General features: G+C 43.1%; 1 protein-coding gene and 2 long non-coding RNA genes across 3 annotated transcripts in view; 1 reads left to right on the top strand and 2 right to left on the bottom strand.

The window, feature by feature from the left end:
• Positions 1 to 510: 510 nt before the first annotated feature.
• The window catches only part of LOC118313588, a 31886-nt gene continuing 9627 nt past the window's right edge, over positions 511 to 22769 (top strand). Inside the window, exons 1-2 of the long non-coding RNA XR_007031725.1 lie at positions 511 to 635; positions 726 to 844. This is a non-coding gene — a long non-coding RNA (uncharacterized LOC118313588). The remainder of the gene's footprint in view (positions 636 to 725; positions 845 to 22769) is intronic.
• sox1b (SRY-box transcription factor 1b) lies at positions 17870 to 20649 on the bottom strand. The gene has a single exon (XM_035639121.2). It carries the CDS (start codon positions 20356 to 20358, stop codon positions 19273 to 19275), a length of 1086 nt encoding a protein of 361 aa, XP_035495014.1. The 5' UTR covers positions 20359 to 20649; the 3' UTR covers positions 17870 to 19272.
• Positions 21649 to 22769, bottom strand: part of LOC118313576 — a 54624-nt gene continuing 53503 nt past the window's right edge. The window contains exon 5 of the long non-coding RNA XR_004794482.2: positions 21649 to 22342. This is a non-coding gene — a long non-coding RNA (uncharacterized LOC118313576). The remainder of the gene's footprint in view (positions 22343 to 22769) is intronic.

Below are 22769 nucleotides of genomic sequence, written 5' to 3'. Positions count from 1 at the left end.
TTGTCAGCCTCTTCAATTGCCCGAGACACAATACAGTCAACTACAATACAAGACAATCTGAGCCTTAAAGACTTATTGTCAGCTGCATGCTGAGGTGGGCTGTCGATGTCGTGTTGTGTTTACATGAACAATATATTGTGTACACACACACAGTTGCAGGGGCATAGACACAGATAATTTCATAGGCAACACATCATGAGAATTAGTAACATTTTGTTTTTTTGAATAAAGAAAAAGAAAATAGTAATAGTAGCGATTCAACACTTCAGGATGATTGGGAATGAAAAAATCTTTAAAACACTCGCTGGCCCTAAACAGTGGGCATTTGACTGGTAATTTTACTGTGTTTTTGTCTGTTTTCCCTGCACTTTACTGAACAAGTTAATAGTTTTTTGGCAAAATTCAGTTTTCTCAAAGAGGTGAAACAGCGCCCCTCTGGGTTCGAACGGCGGGCTGATGTCAGCCGGGCGTGTGTGGCCAAACAGCGGTATTGCACACTTTACCGGAGTTCCCCGAACGACACCAGGTGTAACTTCGCGTCTCTTGATTAGAAGTTATCCGAACGACGAGAGACGCTGCGGACACGTACAACACGATAAACAAGAGGCGAAGTCAACAAACACAAGAAAATAAAGGTACATTGAAACCATCATTTAGTTTTCCAGAGTCAATGCTGTCAACTAAGGAGTTTTTGGTAATCTTTTGAAAGACAGTTCGGGCGACAGTTCGAGGGCGGAGCCAAGGACTTCTGTCAACAAACAACAAACAAAATGTCAGCTGGACATGGAATATGACAAACCCTTCATCTTCATGAGAGGAAGGAGAGACGACTTTGTCTTCTAATGTGAGTCTAATATTCCCCCTCTGTCTGTTTCTGTCTCTCTGTTGTTGCTGTTGTTGTTGTTGCTGTTGTTGTTGTTGCTGTTGTTGTTGTTGTTGCTGTTGCTGTTGTTGTTGCTGTTGTTGTTGTTGTTGTTGCTGTTGTTGTTGTTGCTGTTGTTGCTGTTGCTGTTGCTGTTGTTGTTGCTGTTGTTGTTGTTGCTGTTGTTGTTGTTGCTGTTGCTGTTTTTGTTGCTGTTGTTGTTGTTGTTGTTGTTGCTGCTGTTGTTGCTGCTGTCTGTTGCATTTGCTGGTTGTTCAGTCGCCTGTCGACCGTCTGTGATTTTAAAACTCTGCTGGTTGCTTGTGAGAGTTCGGTCATTCATGTCTTGCATGTTGGGTAATGTCACAACACAGTAGACGGTAGAGTGTGCAAGTCGTGTATTGGATACATGCATTTGTGCTTCTGACGTATCCATCCGTTCTGTACTGCGAGGACATTACAAGGAGAGGAGCAGTGAATGGAAACTATACAACAGAAATGTAATACATAACAAAAAAAACCCAGTTAGAATATATGAAAGTGTGTGCAACGTGTACAATCTGTCGCTGAGAGTTGCAGTTGTGCAAGAAATACAATTTGAAGAGTTGTAGAGGTTGTGCCGTAGTAATCCACGTGGTGGGATGTGCAGAGTTGGTGTGTCTGTGTTAATGTGACGCATACTGTGACCTCTGACCTTGTTGGTAAGGCCAGCTGCAGAGGGAGAGAAACAGGTTTGCATTGGTACATGCTGTCTTTAAAAGTTCTTCTGCTCAATGTAAGAGTTTCTTTTCTTTTTAATGGAGCAGCCAATGAATGTGGGACATAGACTGCGTCGCTCCGCTGACTGTCTCCTCTTTACAAGTGCAGAAACAAACTAATCAGATTAGTGTGAATCCCCCTTCTCAATGCTGAATGGAGGCCAAGTGCCAGAGGCAGAACGCTGACATTTCTCTGCTGGCTGTTTTTTCTCTCTGCTATGAAATCATTCCCTTTTTTTCCTCAATCACAAATAGTGATTCAGATGTTGAATTATACATTGAAGTGTTTGTTTTTTAAAACTAGCACACAAGCGCAGTCTGTTGCTGCTCTCCTCCTCATCATCTTCCTTGCTCCTTTTTTCCTCCTCTCCTCATTTCTCCACCTCTCCATCCCGGCTATCAAACTCCTCCAATTTTTTTTTCTTCATATTTAGCCCTTTCTCTGCTGCAGCCCTCTGCGCTCCCTCCCTCACTGTTGTCTACCAATCAACTTGATTGATTTTATGCCTCCTCTTATCGAGCGGAGCAGCCGCTGTCAATAAATGTCGCCTGTCCTCTCTGTCCCTGCGCGCGCACACACACACACACACACACACACACACACACACACACACACACAGAAGGATATTCAAACATTGAACTCTGTCTTTGTCCGGACTTTGCCCTCTGTATTCTGTGATATTCAGTTTTGTTCTCATGGCCAGGTTGTTTCCACACTGTGAATACAAGGCAGGGTCCAGTCTAATTAGTGGGTGAAATTCATTCCCTGCCATCACTTCTTTCAGCAGGAGGCTTCCCTGTCTTCTGTGGGAATAGGGAGACCCAGTTTATTTGTGTGTGTTTGTGTGTGTGTTTGTGTGTGTGTGTGTGTGTGTGTGTGTGTGTGTGTGTGTGTGTGACTGAGATTGAGGGAGATCCCCTTACCCCCCAGGGTTATATCATTACACGGATAATTAGGCCAGGTCAACCAGAGAAAGAAGAAAGCAAGAAAGCAATTCCAATGAATTCAAGAGGACCTCTGTCTGAATCACGCTGCTCATGAGAAACATACAAGCAGGGCCGCAGACTAACTTTTTTTTCACAATTGTCCCAGGACTTTCCCGAAAAAGTAGATATCTCCACAAGCATGTTGGAGAACGTGCCACACATGAAGAGGCCAAACTATCTGTCGTTTTTGTTATTTTGAGCAATTGACAAGTTTAGTTTAAGTCTAAGTTTTAATTTGATTCATAGAAAAAAGTAATTTATTAGTGTTTTAGTTTGTGTTGGTTGGTTTGCATTGGTTTTTGAAGTTTTTATTTTTATTTCAGTAAATGGAATTATTATTATTACCATTGCTAGTTTAAGTTTTCGGTAACTGTAATAACCAGCTTTGCAGATAGTTCTTTATGATTCTGGCTGTATGTTATGTTGGGCTTTGTGGATAAGAAGATAAGAGCCTCATGCGTGGCAGGGGGCTGTTTGAAACATGTTCTGAAATCAGAGCAGAAAAGGAGAGAAAAAGATGTCTCTCATCTGGCCGATTCGAGGTGAAGTCAAATGCTGAAATCAAGTTTCTGGAGTCTTTTAAACCACAAAAGCACCTAATTGATTTCAAATTGATTTTATGTATTCATTTTTTAAGGGGCTTAGTAGAGGAAGTCGATCCAAGGAATAGCAGTGAAATTTCTCGACTCCTTTTTATTCACAACGATCCAAGACGGTGAAATAAAACCTCACACTGTGCTAGAAAAGAAGAAGTGAAGGAACAAGGATGTACAAGCGGATGAGAGAGGATTATTGTTTGTTCGGTCCATCTGTCTGGCTCCAGTATCTGAGGTAATGTCTCACTGTTACAGTAACTAATGTTGCATTTGATCAATTTGTTTGGAGTGAGGATTCATGTGTCTCCTCGTCCTTCCTATTCACACACACACACACACACACACACACACACACACACGCACACACACACACCATCTAACATGTTTACCTCTCAGTCGCCGCTGAGTTGCTCAAATCTGAGCAGCCTTGGAAAACTGTAGTCGCTTTTGTTCGCATTTATTCTCGTCTTTCTGCCTCATCTCTCTCCCTCTTTGTCCACTCGCTGCCTCCCCAGCGGTTTTATTTTCTTCCCCTCCAGCCTTGGGTGCGTCTGAGAGCTGCTATTCTCCAGGTGGAGTTGTTAACAATAGGCCACGTCTGGCAAGCCGTGGTATTTATCTGGTGAAGTTTTCTAACCTTAGGGAAGTTTTCAAGGATGCTGGAGCTGAATACATTATTTGTACAGGCTTAGTGTCATTCACTGCTTTATCGCAGAGATTCCTCCCTGACCACAGCAACATTTGTGATACATTTTATGACAAACTTAACCCTAAACGTTGTGTGTGTGTGTGTGTGTGTTTGTGTGTGTTTGTGTGTGTGTGTGTGTGTGTGTGTGTGTGTGTGTGTGAATGGTGGAATGTGAGTTGTATTGTAAAGCGCCCGATGAGACTGGAAAAGCTCTGTGTAAATACAATACAGCCCATTAACCATATTAACACTGAACAACAGCAAAAATGTGATTATGTGTACAGTGCCGAAAAAGTCAATTACGGTGGAAAATAATTTGTCGCCCTGGAACCAGCAATGTTGCCTCTTCCTTCAGCCTCCTGTGTTGCGCACACACCCACACACCCACACACGCTCACAGAGCGAGAGAGGATATAAGATGATGTTAAGTAGTAGAGCCTTTCTTCAGATTGTTGTTTTCAGCAAACTTGTTGCTAGTGACATGAAATCGAGAGTTTCAGAGAAGATTCAAAGCTGGTTATTAATCCAAATTATTATTATTATTTTTTCTATTAATTGTTTTTAGCTCAATTTGTCTGTTTGTTGGAATCTGAGAGTGAAAAGGCAGCAGAGACAACTTGACACTGACTTCCTATTGCTCTGCCCCCTCCTGACTTTCAGATAGATAAAGTTAAAGAGGGTCATTGTACTTGTGCAGATCTACTGTCGTCCTGGGACAATAGATCTTGTCTTTCTACTGTAGCTGATCGGAACAACAAATGTAGTGCAGCTCTCACTGAGTCGATCTGCCTGGTTGATCATCATTATGTTGAATCAATCATTAATACTGACCTCAGGGAATTCAACAAACAGATGCTAAATGTAGCTAAAAGCCTCCTGCTGTGTGTGTGTTAACTATATCAATAGTAGTTAAAGGATTAGCGGTGTCCATGTGTTCCCATGGTCTCTTTCTTCAGACAATAAGGTCTACACACACACACACACACACACACACACAAACACACGGTTTTATCAGCCCATCGACTTCTAGTCAACCTGAGCTGCTTGAAGTCAGAGCTTAGTAGTGTCGCTGCTTGATTACACACACACACACACACACACACACACACACACACACACACACACACACACACACTGAGAGACTGAACTTGATCCCTGGCTCCACTGGCTTGTCAATCACTCGTGGGATTGACTTACAGATAACTGACAGTAGTTGGAGTCGGTCCCGGCGGCTGTAGGAGCTCGACAGGTGAGAGCTGTGGTGGGTGTGTTTGTGTGGACAAGTGCGGTCTGGGTACAGTGCAGGGCGGTGTTGTCAGATAACAATCAATCTTAGAGGCTAAGAGTAAGTTGTTAGTCCCCAAAAAAAAAGTAGAGAGATGGTGTGTCAGGGAGAGTCACAAAGTAAAGCATCTTTCTCCCAGGATGGACAGAAGTACAATTGGTAGCACATTGGAAAAAATAACAATATTTAAAACTCTTGTGAGAAAAGACAGTGGAGAGATAGAACAATCTTTTAAAGCATTCATGCAAAAAGAAAATGTCTGTTGCCACCATCAAAGAAAACGATAATCTCCCTGATTCTGATTCCACATAACTCGTACAGAGGAGTGAAAATGTAAAGATGGATTCAAAACACTGCTGAAGGTTGAATTTCAGACGTCTTACATTCAGAAGCTACAGCCAAACATGTCAGTAATGACTTACTGCTGCTCCTGGAAGACTTTTTGATATTGATTGCTAGAAAGCTCTGTAAGACCTTCGCCAATTTCTTCTTTTTCTCTCTCTCTTTTTTTCTTTCTCTCCTCTCTATCCCTCCTTCCCCACTCCTACACTCTTGCTCAGCTATCTTCAAAGCAGCAGCATACATTAGTGTCAGCATGTGAATGTTCCCAGCAGTTCCTGGGGAACACACGTGTGTGTGTGTGTGTGTGTGTGTTAGAAAGAGAGAGAGAGAGAGACATTTGGTCAACCAATCAAGTTTGATTTTGCTTTTTTCTCTGGAGGGTTCAAAGAAGAACACACAAACTTATATTTGTGATTGAATGGCCAAACCTAAAATCTAAAAAAATAAATGTATAAATGTACTTATAAATTGTTATTATCCTGTTGTGGTAAGTAGCCATAGAACTTGTTTGGCGTGGTGAACATGAAACATCCTCAAACTGCTGACCCTTTTATTTTTATCTCCCTCCATAAAATGATTTATTTTTGTGACCATTTATTTTGTAGATTACCATAATTGAATTAATGATAACTAACTTAAAGTTTCCTTGACTGTACATCTGGTAACTTATATATTTTGCACATTAGATCATTAGAGCATTATTTGCTCCACGTCATTTGCGCCGCCCGGCGTCTTTGCATTGACCTTGAATATAGACTCTTTAGTTTCTTATATATTTCTGACCGTACAGAATCTTCAAACCAAACCGTTTCAGGGAAGTAAATAACGTCTCTTTGATGCTTCAGTGCAAAAGACTTTTCATGATGGTACAAGCCTAAGAAAACATTTTCTGTCAGTGTATAGAAGCTGTGCCGTCTGTCTCCTCCCCTGAACGTTGCCCTCCTCTATTCACCCTCCTCTAATCTTACCTCTCTCCCTCTCATTGTCCATCTCCCTCCATCTCTCTCTTCTCCTCCTTCAGTGACAGTAAACAGCCCTCCTGCTGCGTGGCTCCTATTACAGTCTCCATCCTGATTCCCCTCTTTCTTCCACCCTTTTTCTTTTTATCCCCTTTTTCTCCCTAACCATCGGCCGCTCAGCCTAAAAGCTAAAGGCCCTCTCCAGACACTGGCTAAAGAGATATGAGAGGGTCCAGAACAATCAAACGCCCTTAGAGAGGAAAGTGATGAAGAGGTCAGGGTGATGAAGGGCACAGCGACAGCGGGGATGACGAAGAGACTGACAAAGGTTGTGGTAATCACAATAATGGCCATAGGTGATAATGATTTGATCCAGCAACTGGGTTAATCACTTGCCACATGTTCCTTATTTATAAAAATGACCAAAAAGAATTTTGTGTGACAGTGTTTGTTACAGTCCAGTTTTGTTGCAAACAAACTCAGCATCCGCACGAATTAGACTTTTCGCTCACTTAAAATGAAAAAAAAAGAGAAGACAATCATCATACTTCATTCTCTCAGAAACAGCAGCATGTGGATAAGTCTCCCTGTCTGGCAAACATAAAACCGATACCCTGCCACTCCGTGCGGGTTGGTGAGGCAGCTTATATGCCAACATCACCTGGCTGTAACATTTAGATTAGCCGGCTGTAATTGGTACGGCCAAGAAATTTATTACGGCAAAGCCAGTGCTGTGTCGGGTCAGTACATCATCCCTCACGACATCTGAATCGGTCCTCCTGTATAACTGCTCACCTTGGATTACGGCACCATGATTTCCACATTGAATTCTGTGTATTAGGAAATGATTGATGGGCAACGCTGCCTGTTAATTTTGCAGCGACTTTGCTTTGTACTGGAAATTAAACTGGAATTTTTGGCAAAGGAAGAAAAGCTGTATAAAGAGCTGCAGTCTGCCTGAACCAGCACAGAGATAACCTGACCTGGAATAACTCGACTAAACTGTACTGCAAGAGCACAGGATGTTTACGTTTTCTTTTGTCTTGACCCTTTAATTTATTTTAAAATCTCGCTTTCTGTAATTTCCTCATCTCACAAATGACGGGAGTAAATCTTGGGGTCAAGCTTGTTTTTTTTACTTTGACTGTGTGGAGCACAGTTTCAAATACACTCACACAACAGTGGAGCTGGGTTTTTTTCCATGAATAGGCGTCGGCATTGTAATCCATCGTAACTTGTGAATCCAAGCCGACAACAGCTGCCGTCTTCCGCGAAGGCTCAAGCAACAACCTTTTTCAAGCCAGCTCTCAAGACCATTTTATGGACCAAACAACTAATCGATTAATTGAGAAAATAATCGACAGAAAATGAAAATAATTGCTAGTATCGGCCCTCGTATGTGCATAACAAAGTGTGTCCTGTAGAATCTGTCAAATGTGTGACATTGCTCCTCAGTGGGGGAAATATAGTCTGGACTCCGTGAGGAGAAATGACTCGTGATTCTCCTCATCTCACACTCTGTGGGGCTGAAAGACTTCCTGCAGGGTTTAATATACACGCACGCACACACACACACACACACACACAGGTCAGGGCTGTGAAGTTTCTGTGGCAACTTTGAGGGCCGGAGTAATGACTTCCATAATGTCTCCCTGTGAAGAAGAGCGAGAGAGAGAGAGTTGGTGAGGGAAAAAGTGTGTGTGTGTGTGTGTGTGTGTGTGTGTGTGTGTGTGTGTGTGTGTGTGTGTGTGTGTGTGTGAGAGGGAGAGAGGAAGAGAGAGAGGGAGAGAGGGAGAGAGCACTTTTCTTTCCTTGGCTGCTGGAGTCCTATTGTTGCTCCCCTGCGGGAGCTTTTAGTCCTCAGGTCCAACTTATCGGCTGTCCAACCCTGTGGGGTGGGCGTCTGAGAGGTCGAGGGAGTGGGGGGCGATTGATACAGTAGAATGTCCTGCCGTGGAGGGCTCTGGGGCGGAGGGCTTTGTGTGCAGAGAGGTCAAAGCTACAGTCGATCGGCCTCCTTCTCTCTTTCTCCTCTTCCTTTTTTTCCTCTCTTTCTCCCAATTGATCACATTGCGATTGATCTATTTTTCTCTTCTCTTGCTGTTTCGCGTCTACTGCAGTTCAATGTTTGATTTTTAATACACAGAAACACAAACACCTATTAAGTCACTGAAAATTAAATTATATGCATCATTTGCTGTTTTTTTTTTCCTAGAATGTAATGAAGAGGGAGATGAAGGATGTTTTCAGGAGGTGTTCAGAACCAGACACACGGCTCAAATGCATTTTCATTTACAGTGGGTTCAGACTCTATTCCTTTATTGCACACTTTGTGTTGTACTTTGAAATTTAGATGGATAAAATTGAAATTTTTTGCACATTTGAAAAAACTCAAACCCTAATTTATCCAGAGTGAAGAGGAGAATTGAAAGAACATCAGCAGACTGCTCGTTTAAGTGACACAAAACTAGTGTGTGTGAATCTAGTTTTCACTTTCACATGTGTGTGTGAGTGTGAGTGAGTGTGTGTGCATGTGCATTTGTGCACGCCTGATTAGATGATTATTTCTAGACGAGATAAGTGGGTGAAATGGAGACTCTGTTGACTGTTGTTCAGGTAATCAACACACACACAGGCATGCGTGCGCACACATACACACAAGTCACGCCACGCCATGCCAGATTGCATTACCTGTCCCTTTTCATAGGCTCATAATGAGATCATGGAAACCCTAAACGGACGGATGGAGGGAGACAGAGACAGTGTCACAGAGAGATGTGGTGTGAGAGCGAGGGCAGAAATGACGGGACAGCTGTGAACGTTTTAGAAAAGAAGAAATAAAGAAAAAAGTCTTATGGAAGCTTTGAGCCACACAAGATGAAAAAATAAAAAAATACCAACATCATGCCCCAATTTACCTCTTCATGCATCATAATAATAGTGAGAGGAAGTGAGTGATGGTAAATAGAGAAAGGGAGGGACGAAGACAAACAGAGAGGAAATCTGGCTGCCCGTCGGCTCGGTTCACTGTGTCAATTTGTCCAAACAGAGGAGGCTCAGGTTGCAGCGGAGGGCCAGGTAACAGGAGATCTAACAGACCACACCTATGCAGCAGGTATTAGCCTGATCCCCCTGCTTCACAGACGCACACTGGCTTGGCGGAGGCAATAAAAAGTGCCTTCAAATAGGATCAGACTATTAGGTTCTACAAGTATATTTATACGACTCTTTAGAAATTACAAACCTCTGTCAGATTTATCCCAATTGTTCTCACGATGATGAAAATGTACGTGTTGGTGAAATAATGACCTCATTGGACAGCAGGGGAAAAGTGTCTTTTTGTTTTTTTCACTGATGTTGTCATCATACAGTAGTTTTACAGCTGTTAGTTGTTGTGTGACAAGTGGAAATATGGACAGTTACCTATCACCCATCTATCTTTAAAACAATTTGTTTAAAGGAGCAGAACAGGAAAGATAAAAGAGTGCAGAGTAACATTTGTTGACCTCATCAACGTTTGCGCTTCCATGACGTCACAAATATGTCCTCCTCATAATTCCTATTGCCACGAGGCGCCTTGAACTCAAACATTTCTTGGACAGTCCCAGAAACTTGAGCCTCATGAGGCGATGTCGTCAGAACGCCGCCCACACCGCGTGATTGACGGATGATCCTTTTGGGGAAGTGGAGAGCAGAAAACATCACACCAGAAATAAAACCGTGGATCTCGAAGATTAGCAGTTTCATCTTGCCTGCGTGTCTCTAATCTCCAGTGCGATGCCAAACCTGCCAGACAGCTGCCCCGGTGGATGTTCACACATCACGGCAGAGGAGACGAGGTTTCTTCCAGGACACATTTCTACAGCTGCCTCCACGCTTCATTATGCAGCTTATTCTCATCATATTGCCCTCGGTTAACAGGCTGACGCAACAGTCAGCAAGCTCCCTCCTTCACTCGCCTCCTCTTCCTCCCCTCTTCCCACTCTTTCCTCTCTTCCTCCTGCTCCATCACCTCGCTCTCTTCTTCTTTTGCCCCCCTTCATCACCCTCTTTTTCTCCCCCCTCTCCACCCCTCCTCTCATGCCCACACCCTTCATCGTTTCTCTTCTCTCGTCATTTTTTGCTTCTCTCTCTCTCTCTCTTTCTCATTTCTTCTTCCCCTCATTCTCCATCCTTCTGGACCTTGTTCAATCTTTTCTTCTTAATTCCCTCCCTTCCACCACTTTCACTTCCCTCTTTCCCTTCTTCTTTTTTACCTTCATTCCTTGAATTTCTAGTTTTCATTCCTTTCTTTCTTCTTTCCTTGATTTATTCCTTTCTCTTTTTAGTATTGAATCCATTTCGTCCTCATCTTTCTTTTCCTTCCTTCCTTCCTCCCTTAACTTTTTTCTTTCTTCCAGTCTTTCCTTCATTACTTTTATTCACCACTTGCTTCTTCCCTTCCTTCACTTCTTTTTGGTCACTCGTTTCTCCCTTGTTTTCTTCCTCCTAATTCTCCCTCCATCTCTCTCTTTCTCTTCACACTTTTTTCTTTTCTGTTATGGAATGTGTGATGAGCCTCCAGCTAATCCCATCCCTAAAGCACCTTAGCAACGCTCGCTAAGGGAATTTGGGAACTACAAAAAAGAAAAAAAAATGTATACACACACACACACAAACACACAAACACACGCACACACACACACTCACTCACACACAACCCAACAAGCAGCCCCCTATTGGCAGCAAGTGGATTCTGGGATGCACTAATACATCTTCAAATGTGCTTTTTAAAGCGTTTGGAAATGCTCTGTCGTCGGGCGATAACTCCCCACCGGTTAAAGGATGGGTGCTCCCGTTGTGTTTCAGCACAGCTTTTCCCTCCTTCTGCTTTTTCTCATCCTTCCACAACCTTCGCCATCGCTCCCTCCTTCCCTCTACTCCTCTCCTCACCAAGTCTTCTACTTTAAAAAAAAACAACATGAAAAAGTTTGTCTAAACAGCGGCTGCATTGTGTAAAGTTTCCTCCTGAGGATGTTAGACATGAGAGTAGAGTGTGCAGGCTCTTTCATCTCCTGCTTCTGTTCAGTAGCTCACAGGACGTTTGTCTTCCGTAGTTAATTTACAATGACTTTTACGCAGACCGTGATGAAATCCTGATTATACTTTGATAAACTCTTGTGAATATCAGTATATTCCACTTAAATCATTTACATGATCAAATATAACATGTACCTCACCGACGAAGGCAAATGATAAATGTGCATGATATTTGATTTCATTTAAAAGATGGATACATTTAGGATAGAGGTCAGATGAGATAGTTATAGATGTAGTTTTTTTAATATGACTGCTTTGGTTAACTGAGTCTGAACCCACTCTTCTTCGTTGGCACTATCTGGGATAGGTGGATTTCCCAGCATGCACTGGGCAGAACATAGTTATGTATTTTTAACTGTTATTATGATGATTTTGACCTCTAATTTTAGTGATTCGCACATTCAACTCCATGCAGTGTGTTACATTCAAATTTTGGTCTAATCACAGTCAACAGATTAAGCTATATAGGTGATAAGATTAGTGTGTATGTATGTGTGTGTGTGTGTGTGTGTGTGTGTGTGTGTGTGTGTGTGTATAGATTCTGAGGCTATAATGAGAAACTGTAAATACCCTCAGACTGAATCCCTCTCCGTGTTTAATCTGAGTCCACAACTACTGGCTGCCAACACAGATCATCCTCCGGTACACACACACACACACACACACACACAGGGGCATCAGTAGTCAATTTGCAGCATCCGCGAATGACAAAAACAGGAAAAGCATGAAACCATATATTCTGACAGATCAGACTCAGATCATATTCACACACACACACACACACACACACACACACACACACACACACACACACAGAGGCCTATATAAGTGGATCAGGGAGGTGGGTGTGTAGGAATCTTCAGCCAGGCTATCGCAAACAAGCATGCTCCTCTCTCTCTCCTTTATACGGCAAATCCCTCCACTCCACACCGGAGATTAGCATATTGTCCTACCCAAATATACACACACACACACACACACACATACACACACAAACACACACACACACACACACACACACACAAACACACACACACACACACACACACACACACACAAACACACACACACACAGGACTGTCACTGGTGAGAACTGAGAAAAATATTGTACATCTTTAACAGAGAGAGCTCTATCAAGGAAACTCACAATTCTGATGTACTTGATTTCAGTTTTACATCAAATTTAAAGTAATTTATGTAATCTGAATTAACTGTCTGCTTGTTTCCACGTGTCTCATCATATGACTGTCGTCACGTGGCCTGTTTCTTTTAGTGAGTACAGTACATGATCATAGTTTATGGCACAGATTGTAAACTGGGATTATCCTGAGAGGTCTCAGTGAAGTTTGTCAAATGTGTGGTTGGGCTATAATTACAAGAAGGATTCCATCAGGTCATTAAGATTTGGCTGAATCACTCAAAAGTGAACCATGATGCAACTCTGCAACCTTGGATGCACTCGCTACAGTGTGGTTTTGATATAATGGGAAGGGGTAGTCTTTTCAAATCACCTTAGATTTGCTAAGTCACTACAAATATTTTGAGGTTTTACAGAAAGGGAAAAATAAAATTTCTGTAGTTTTCCCCGCAAAAACACTAAACAGGGGAATTTTTATTTTAGTTAAAATCAGCAGAAATATTCATTCAGTCCGCTGTGTCTCTCTGTAACACACACACACACACACACACACACACACACACACACACACACACACACAGGGAGACTATACTGACAGACAGACTAAGTAGTGTGACTAATGGCTCCCTGCCCTCCGCCTTGCCTTGGCTTCCATGGGTCAACTTGTTGTAATTTGCAAATGAACTTCCTGTGAAGCCACTCACACACAAATGAGCTCACACTTACACTTCTGTCAGGCCAATTCAGAGACTTGACTCTGTTTCTGGCCTTTGTGCCGCCTTGTATCAACGTGCAGGACATTGTTGTTCTTGTCAGTTCATGTAGTACAAATCAAGTGAAGATGGCACTTTACTGCCGACCATTTTAAAAGGGCCTAGCACAGTGATTCCGATAAGTGTCTTCTTTTCAGGCCGTTCTATCTTCATCTGTAGAGCGTCGATTTTCCTGTAAATCAGTGAAACATTTAACACAGTGGGATTTCACCTTTTCATCACATGAGGTCTACCTGTGTCTAACTTCCCTAAATAATTATAGCTCCTCTACTGATGATTGTCACTAGTTGACCCGTGTTTCCTGCGGCCGGACTTGTGCGAGGTTGGAGAGGTGTGAACCAGATCTCACCTGCGCTCGCTGAAAAGGGAGAGTGAAGTCTCATTGGCCTCTGAGGCGGCAGGAGACCTTTTAACTCCCGTCATTACCTGAGCCTGAGTTACAGTTGTAATTATGTTAGTGTTTCCTGATCCCTTCCATTCCCCCTCCTTCTTTCCTTCCTTCTTCTCTGAGGGGGCCTGCACCCTCCTGGAAAGGTACGGCGGTGTTTGAAGTAGTACACCTCACTTTTCCCTCCTGCATTCATAATTGGTTTAAATAATAAAAAAACACCGGAACTTTACTCACATTCCTTTGTGCAAGGTTAGGTTTTCTGCTCCTGGTGGAGCACTTGCATTTATGACATGAAAGGGGCAATTTTGTGTCAATATCCAATATCATGTACTAAATGACAAGCTGTTTCCAAGCTGCTGCTCTGCACTGCTTAAATGATAACTCAGAGAGAAAGTTAGAAGGGACAGAATGTATATGTCTTTTAACAATATATATATAGTTGAGAAGAGTGTATATATGCGTCTGAAATGTAGTGGGAAAAAAAGGAGATAATCTGGAGTAAAATGCCAAGAAATAAACCAGGAAGTGTCTCGCAGTGTCTCCCAGAGGTCCCGTTAGTTTGCACTCAAGCGTTCCTCGCTACTGGTGGGCGGGGCTCCCCAGTGCCTGTCTGAGCAGACGGTGTGTGATGATTATAGGCCCCCGGGGAGATCCAGGGGGTACTCCCTAATTGATTGTCATGAAAGACTCTAATTGAAACGCACCATGCAGTCCGCTTGGTGCCGGGTGACTCCGTTAAAAAAGCAGAAGGCAGTGTCTACATGGAGATTTCTAAAGAAAGAGGACTTTAACTTTTAGTGAAGCAGAACTATAAGTCATCACTGACTTTTATTTGCTGCTGTCAGAAAATCAGCCATTAGAAATGTGTCAGGAGAAGCCAGTACATCATTATGCTAAATACTGCTTTGTCTTTGCTTTGCCTGGGTCTGTTTCTCATCTCCGAGCAGAAAGAAAGAAAAAAGAAAGAGAGAAAGAAAGACACTTTATTTAAAAAAAACGTTACAGTTGTATCACTCATAGGCCAACAAATAAATAAATGATTCAGTGATTCTCTGCCAGAAATACATTTGTAGCTGTATGAAGATATACAATAGCTATCTGAATTAATAATAAAAATCCAAATATAAGGCAACGTTTTGTGGGGAGGGCGTGTAGGACTACTGTATGGCCTCAATATTTGTAATTTTTTTTATTCATATGATCTGAAGGCAACAACTACTGGGAGGTATTACGTGCTTTAAGGGTTTTCTGTGTTCAAACGAAGAGAAGAACTTTTCTTCTCCGTCTTCTACTTTCACTCTGCGATTTGTTTTGTGAAATTGGCCTTTATTAACAAAACCTTTTTACATCCATTTCACTTCTTATTCAACCCTCCAATTTCACTGACCTTGTTAAAGCTTAATGAGTAAACTTTCAACATTTTTCTCTCTCTAATGTAGCTTTCAGCGTTTGTTGAAATAGAGAGACATTTTTTTGTTAAACTTTTTAAATGTTTATAAAATGTAAACAGTGGCTGATAAAGAGAGAAAGGAGGAGAGTAAAAGAGGAAGACTTTTCATAGAGCAGCGGAGTGATGGAGAGAGTCAGACAGAGAGCAGCGAGTCTCCCTCAGCACCAATAGGTCTGCTTTTGGAAAGACAAGGGGGAGGGAAGGGGAGGAGGGGGGGCCTCGGATTAAGAGGCTGAAAAATGGTTAAAACGTGTCAACGTGTAATTGCATGATAAGGCCCCCTCGCGAGGAATCCGTTGGCCCCGTTGCTATTTTCTATGGCGTCCCGGCTAATCTCCTCCCGCCACATTCGGTGTTGTGCAATCGGTCCCCCGTAATCTCCCATGACAGAACCGGGTCCAACGGCGGAGGTGAGGGTTTTTATAGGAGGAGAGGGAGGCAAATATGCGGAGGCGTGATAAACTGACGGCGATTAGCTGCGTTTAGGACACCGGGAGCACGCGGGGTGGGATGCGCGGGGGTGCACACGGGGTTACACGGAGTGGGGAAGTGCCACAGCAGCAGTGTCCGTCCGAGCATGTGCCAGGCAGGACATGAAGAGAGGATGGAAACCTGCAGACACACACACAAACATGGATGGGTTCAGCCTCCAGCCTCAGTGATGGGCCCGTGGGAGAAGCCAGGGCCTTTGCTCTGGGACGATCTGTATTTATACTGATCCATCACCAATATCCTGCTACAACGATTCTTGCCATAAGTTTTTATCATTATATTCTCTTCTTACCTGTGAGGTTCAGTGATGCTGCACCTCATCACATCAGGACCAGATGATAATATTTGATTCATAAATGATCCGCTCAGTTTCCTCCCGTGGTGGATATAGTTGAGACGGTTGTATTTGATTTATTTGAGGGGAAATCTCTGAAGGTTTAGTGACGTGTGATAGAATCTTGGATCCTTGTGTGGACAGAGCAGTGTTACAGGCTTTTATCTCACATTTGTTATCAGTGATAAATGAGTTGTCAAATCGTCTCTTTGCCATTTTCACTCTACTATTTAGATTCAAGATAAAACTGAAATTTTAAAAATACTTGACAAACCTTTTCAAAAGTATAGATTTAAGTGAACTTTTGGATTAAACTCTTTATAAATATTACCCAATGCTCTTTTTTAATGCAAGTTCATGTATTTCGAAGTCTGAACAACAAACCTTTCACAGCTTCTCAGTCTGACCGTTAACTCCTTGTCCAATTATTATTCATATTAGTCTGATGTGTAAATTAAGAATTTGTAATAATTTTTTTCTTTAAAATAGTTCAATAAGATGGATTGAGTATATATATATATTAATGTGATGCAAAATCATCTAAAATTATGAGAAAACAAGAATTTATATTTATTGTCATCAATCATGCAGCAGTTGATGCATTTGTGGTTGAAAAGGTGATCACTATAAATATTTCTTAACCACCATCAATCAGAAAAAAAACATTCATGTATTATTTCCTTAAAATGTCTGATTTTATACCTTTCTTTTTCATTCATATTAATGTAGTTAATCAAAGTCGAGATAAACCCCCTCAAATATCAATCCCATTTTTTAAAACAATTCCCAAAGAAAACAAAATAAAGAGATCAGAAATGACCAGACATGAAATGTACCTTAAAAAATCCATAAGGGGACGTTCAGGATAATAAATACCTTCAGTTCAAACACCTGACGTCCCTGGAAACATCTTTATTTTATGTGACTTGCCTCTGCGCTGGCCTCTTGTTTTTAAGTCCAGACCCGAGTGGGAATTAGCCTGATAAAACCAGGGGTGTTGTTTGCTGGGCTTTTTGTTGGCGGTGACCCCCGGGCTGCCCCGGCTTACACCAGGACTAATCCCCATTCTCCTCCAACACAAAAACCTCCTCTCCTCGCCTTCTCCCTCCTCTGTGCTCGTTCACTCCTCCCTCCCCGTCCCCGGGGCCTCCAGCATTTCAGCCATTGAATTAAAGAAGGAAATAATTGAACAACCTGGAGAATCACACAGACGCAGGCATTTGAGGGCTGTGGAGTGAGGGATGATTTGAGGAGCAGTGTTGGGGGAGAGGGACCCGGGTGGAGACGGGATTGAAATTGGCCCCAATTGAGGAATTCATATTTTTATTGATCACCGGATACTCTTGTTGTCGGATTGACTTTGGCTTGAGATCTAGATTAACGAGGTCATGACCCTGCAGGACGGTAAAAAAAAAAAGAAACTTTGCTTTGCTCGGCCGAAGAGTGCAATATTTAACCATCAGATACCGAAATATATAGTATAACCTTTATCAAACTAAATTCTAATAGATGCTTGTTCAAATTGAACAAAACAATAATGTGGAGAATTAAGAGTTTGAGGAGAAGCAAATTAAAATGAGATAAAAACGTATTTTAAGGTGCAGATGATTCCATAATAACAGAATAAGGCCAAATTTTGATAGAGGAAGAGTTTATCCTGCATTTTCAGAACACGCAAGAGAGAAAAATAAGAAATCAACATATAATTCAACATGTTTTAAGACAAATGAGGACATTTAACATTATAAATAAAACATTGACAGTGAAGAATAAGATTTATAGAAACGGTGGTTGAATTTCAAATTAAGAAAAGGTCGATAAATTGAACATTAAGAGATATTAGACTAATATTTTCTCCCTGGAAATAAAACCCTCAAACAACACGTGTTTTCTGCAACCTTTAACTTACAGGATGTCATATGAATAAGTGTGAACAAAAAAAGTAATGTCAGGAGAAAAATGCAGCCTTGTTTTCCCATGAAAAGATGATATCTCCATCATTTTAATATGGCACATTACACAGGATGGTGTCCAACATGAAATGTGATTCATCAAGCTTTATGCCACCTTAAAAATGTGGCTGATTTTAATTGATTCTTCTCGAAAAAATCAGAAAGAAAAGTAAAATATGATCATGTTTGCATTATTTTCAATTATAAGTGAAATAATGAATCAAGAAAAAGAAAAAAAACATCACACAACACGTCCGTCTGTAATGTTGTTATTCTTATTATTTTGTTGTCATTTGTATTTTTGACAGTGTGGCCGACACGTGATGAGACTTGAGGATACAAGAGTTTTTTTTAAATATTAAATAAAAAATAATATACTTAATTGAATAAATGTAAATGGACAGCAAATATTGGAGGTTTAAATGCCCCTGCAAAAATGAACAGCCCACGAACAAATCTAACACTTTCTCCACAGTGGAATTATTGTCGTTTCGTCTTGGAAACGAAAAGGGGGACCTGGTGTTTTGTCAATCATGTAGACAGTTCCATAAAGGCGTTTTCAGTAAGTAGGCCTATTTATTCACAATTTACAAGGTTTTACAACAACAAAAAACAAATGTCAAATTACACCGATTGACTCACATGTTCACAAGCATTAAAACTGGAAATCAATTGAAACTGCAGCCAAGAAACGTTTCCTTTTTTTTCAAACACATCCTGCGCAAACGTTTATTAGGGTTCCGTCTTTTAACCCCTTTTCAGGATCTCTCTCTCTCTCTCTCTCTCTCTCTCTCTCCCTCTCTCTCTCTCTCCCTCTCTCTCTCTCTCTCTCACACACACGCGCGCACACACACACAGCTGCTGCCTTTAATTCCACAGAAATGTCGGGGGAATAAATAATTTAAATCGTGTCAGAAGTTGGCATGCTCTGTTCCAGAGAGCAGAAGTGAACGAGAGGCGCTTTCCTTTAGCTCGGACTGACAAAGAAAAAAAAAAATCCATCACTTAAAGAAAAATTAAAAAATAATAACAATAATAAAAATAAAAAGTTTGTTCAGTTCAAAGTGTTTGCATTTGTATGGCTATAACCGCCTATAATTTACACTTCAACAGCAGCCCGCGCCCACATCTAGAGTTTAAATATTTGGTTGTGGTTTGTAGTGCGTGTACGTGTACGTGTAGAGATTCAGATATGAGTCAGAGGCACCGTCCCGTTGACCGGAGTGGAGCCGCTGCTCTGGTAGTGCTGCGGGTGGAGCACGTGCAGTCTGCCCTGGACCGACGAGTCCCCCGCCGCCTCGCCGGTCGGCAGGTACATGCTGATCATGTCCCGCAGGTCCCCGGTGGGGCACGGCGGCGGCGGCGGCGGCGGCGGCGCGCGCGCGGTGGACACCGGGGGACTGGCACTCGGCTCAGGTTTCACCAGGGAGCCCAGTGTCCCTCCGATCGCCCCGGACACCGGGGAGACGCTCTGGTGCTGGTGCGTGTAGCCGGTGATGCCGCCGTAGCCCGGCGGAGACGCGCTCATGTAGCTCTGAGAGTTCGAGATGGGGCTGTAAGATAAGGCGCTCATGTCGTACCTGTGCACGGGCTGCGGGTTGTGCGGGTGGTGGTGGTGGTGGTGGTGCGGGTGGTGGTGCGGATGCGGGTGGTGCGGGTGAGCCCCGGTGCCCGGGTGTTGCGTGTACGCCAGCTGCGCCTCCTGCATCATCGCGTGCGCCGCCGCCGCCGCCGCCGCCACCTGGCCCGAGTACGCGCCGTTCGCCCAGCCGTTCACGTGCGAGGCGTAGCCCACATTGGCCCCCGCGTGGCCCCCGCCGGGACTCTCCAGCCGCTGCCCGCCGCCCATGCCCATGCCCGCGGAGGAGCCGAGGAGCCCGCCGGCCAGCGAGTACTTGTCCTTCTTCAGCAGCGTCTTGGTCTTCCTCCGCGGGCGGTACTTGTAGTCCGGGTGTTCCTTCATGTGCATGGCCCGGAGCCGCTTCGCCTCGTCGATGAACGGTCTCTTCTCCGCCTCGGTCATCACCTTCCACTCGGCGCCCAGCCGCTTGCTGATCTCCGAGTTGTGCATCTTGGGGTTCTCCTGTGCCATTTTCCTCCGCTGGCCCCGGGACCACACCATGAAGGCGTTCATGGGTCTCTTGATTCTCTCCTGGGGCACTTTGCCTCCGGCCCCCCCGCCTCCTCCTCCGGGGTGTCCCCCCGGGTTGGATGGGTTGGTCTGGGGCACCACGGGGGAATGCAAGTCCGTTTCCATCATGATGCTGTACATTCACCTCGTCTTGGTTGGACACAACTTCTCAGTCAAACACACAGAAACATCCAGGCTGACCTCCGAGGAAGATGGGGGGTGAAGAGGAACGGCAGCAGAGAGACGGGGCACAAAAGCTGCCGTATAGTCTCAGGGTGAAATCCACTCAAAAGGAAAACTTGCTCCACACTTCTCCACAGTCGTCCGCGGTCGCCGAGCGCAGCAGAGCCCGGTGGGTAGAGCTCAGACTTTGGTTGAAGCTGTGCTGGGAAAAGTTACCGGAGCGTGGCCGGGCCGCGCGCTCTGACAGCAGCTAAATGAGCGAGAGACGTCCAATGGAGAGGCTCGAGCGCAGACGTGATTTGCATGCAGTTGCGCGAGGTTCTGGTGACGTCGGAGCGCGAGACCTAAAAAAAATTACCCCCTCGGTCATCTGTTTTGTGTGTGTGTGTGTGTGTGTGTGTGTGTGTGTGCGTGCGTGTGTGTTGCTGCCAAAAAAACACACGTGAACAGTTTCAGTCCTGTGCGCATGTCCTCTGTTTCGGAGCTCTCTGATATTATCATATTTAATTTCACCAGAGTATAAAGTGTGAGCTGTATATTATACACGAATACTGTAATAATAGAAATAAAACTAGTGATTTAAAATGGGCCCCTTTCCGCAAACAGAATTCAGAATTAAGTAAATATGGCTTTTAAATGATTCACCGTGTCCTTAATTGTCAGTAAGAACAGAAATCTGGTTAAACTGCATTCGAACATATAATAGGATGCGGCCTACGTTCATAATGAACCATTTAGAGTTTTCATTTTGAATATACTTCAAATATATACGATCAGTAACTCTGACCATCTGAACCCTATTTATTTGATATAATCTATATGATTTGGACAATTGGATATTTGGGGAATCACACAATCTGACCTATAAAGCTCATAAAACCCTATATGTTTTCAAATGGTCTCTAGTTTATGGTCAAACTAAAAGGGCCAGGCAGCCTTTCATTCAGAGTCACAGGTGCTTTTCTGTTGTGCCCGTTGCTAGGGAACAGATGACTGACGCCTGGAGCACATGCCATTCAAAGCGTCCCTTTTGTTTGTTTCCCCAGCGCTGTGTGGCGAGCACGAGAGAAAGAGACATTCAACCCCCACACAAAAACTATATTAATCCTATGATATACCGTTAGAAATATTACAGCTTTTTAAAGAGCACATTTTAATAAATGAATGTACAATGGTGCCACTGTAAAGCAGCCGCAGGCCCGGTGCTCCTCCTGCTTTAATAGGAAGGATCAATGACAATTCTGCAAAGCAATTTCTCCAAAAGATACAATTTTATTCGAGTCTGTGATGGATCTGTAGCAATTTTTAAACAAACAATAACAATTTGTCACTTTAGTTTTTTAAAATTCTGTCTGCTTCTGTCTATAAAAATAATACACACATGTATCCATATGGCTGCAAGTATTATTTTCATCATTGATTAATCCTCAGATTATTATAGTTTTTTCAGTTAAGTGATTGAATGAAGAAAAATACCAATAGGCCATAACAATTATCCAGCAGTTTGATATCATACATGACAATGAAATATAAAAATCCAATCACTTTGAGTAAAACAGTGAATGTTTGGCATTTTTACTCAAGTCCCAAAATAGTTGCAGATGGGTGAATCTTTGCAGCTTCATATTTCACATCGATAGATCTTTCATTCAACATCGTAGTGAGTTGTTGAGTATTCCAGTCTCCTCCGGCTGCACTGGCTTCCCGTCATGTGCAGGATCTTTTCAGCCCTGTGGGATTATGCTCCTAAAGTGCCATCTGTCAGGTGCTGCCCGCCTCTCAGCGAGCTGGTAAACTGCACTGGCACGGCTGGATTCTCCTCTCGCTGCCTTGTACCGGTTGGCTGTAGTGCGGCTAAGTGGCTTGTATGATTCGCCCTGCGCGCTCCGTGACAATCGCCCCTCTCCACTCTCCCTGCCTCTTTGCATCCAGCACATTGGACCTTTCAAACACAGGAAATCAAGCAGAGTCACTCTCCCGGGCGGAAACACAATCAGAGCATTGACAGAAATATTTCATTTGACCAAATAATAATACCTTGTCAGTGACCACACATTTTCGAATCCATTGATTAAATGGCAAACACTAGACAGTGTCACTTTCTGTCTTTCTTTCACCTCCTTTTTTATTTTTATACTTAAATGAACCCATGAGTCTGAAATGAAGCAATAATAATACTAATGAGCCTTTATTTTTTTAAGAAAGGTGGATGGTTTCACTTAAAATCAGATCATGTTGACCTTTTCACAGTTTTGATGCCTGCGTGTCGGCTTTGTGTGACGAGTGCACAGAGAGAGGAGCCCCCTCCCCTCCTGTCCGATCACAGCTCTTTGTGTTTGTGTTCCCGGTTTGTGCGTGATGCTATTTTG

This window comes from Scophthalmus maximus, chromosome 1 (assembly GCF_022379125.1).
Source record: "Scophthalmus maximus strain ysfricsl-2021 chromosome 1, ASM2237912v1, whole genome shotgun sequence".
Lineage (NCBI taxonomy): Eukaryota > Metazoa > Chordata > Actinopteri > Pleuronectiformes > Scophthalmidae > Scophthalmus > Scophthalmus maximus.
This window is presented reverse-complemented; position numbering and strand designations above follow the sequence as displayed.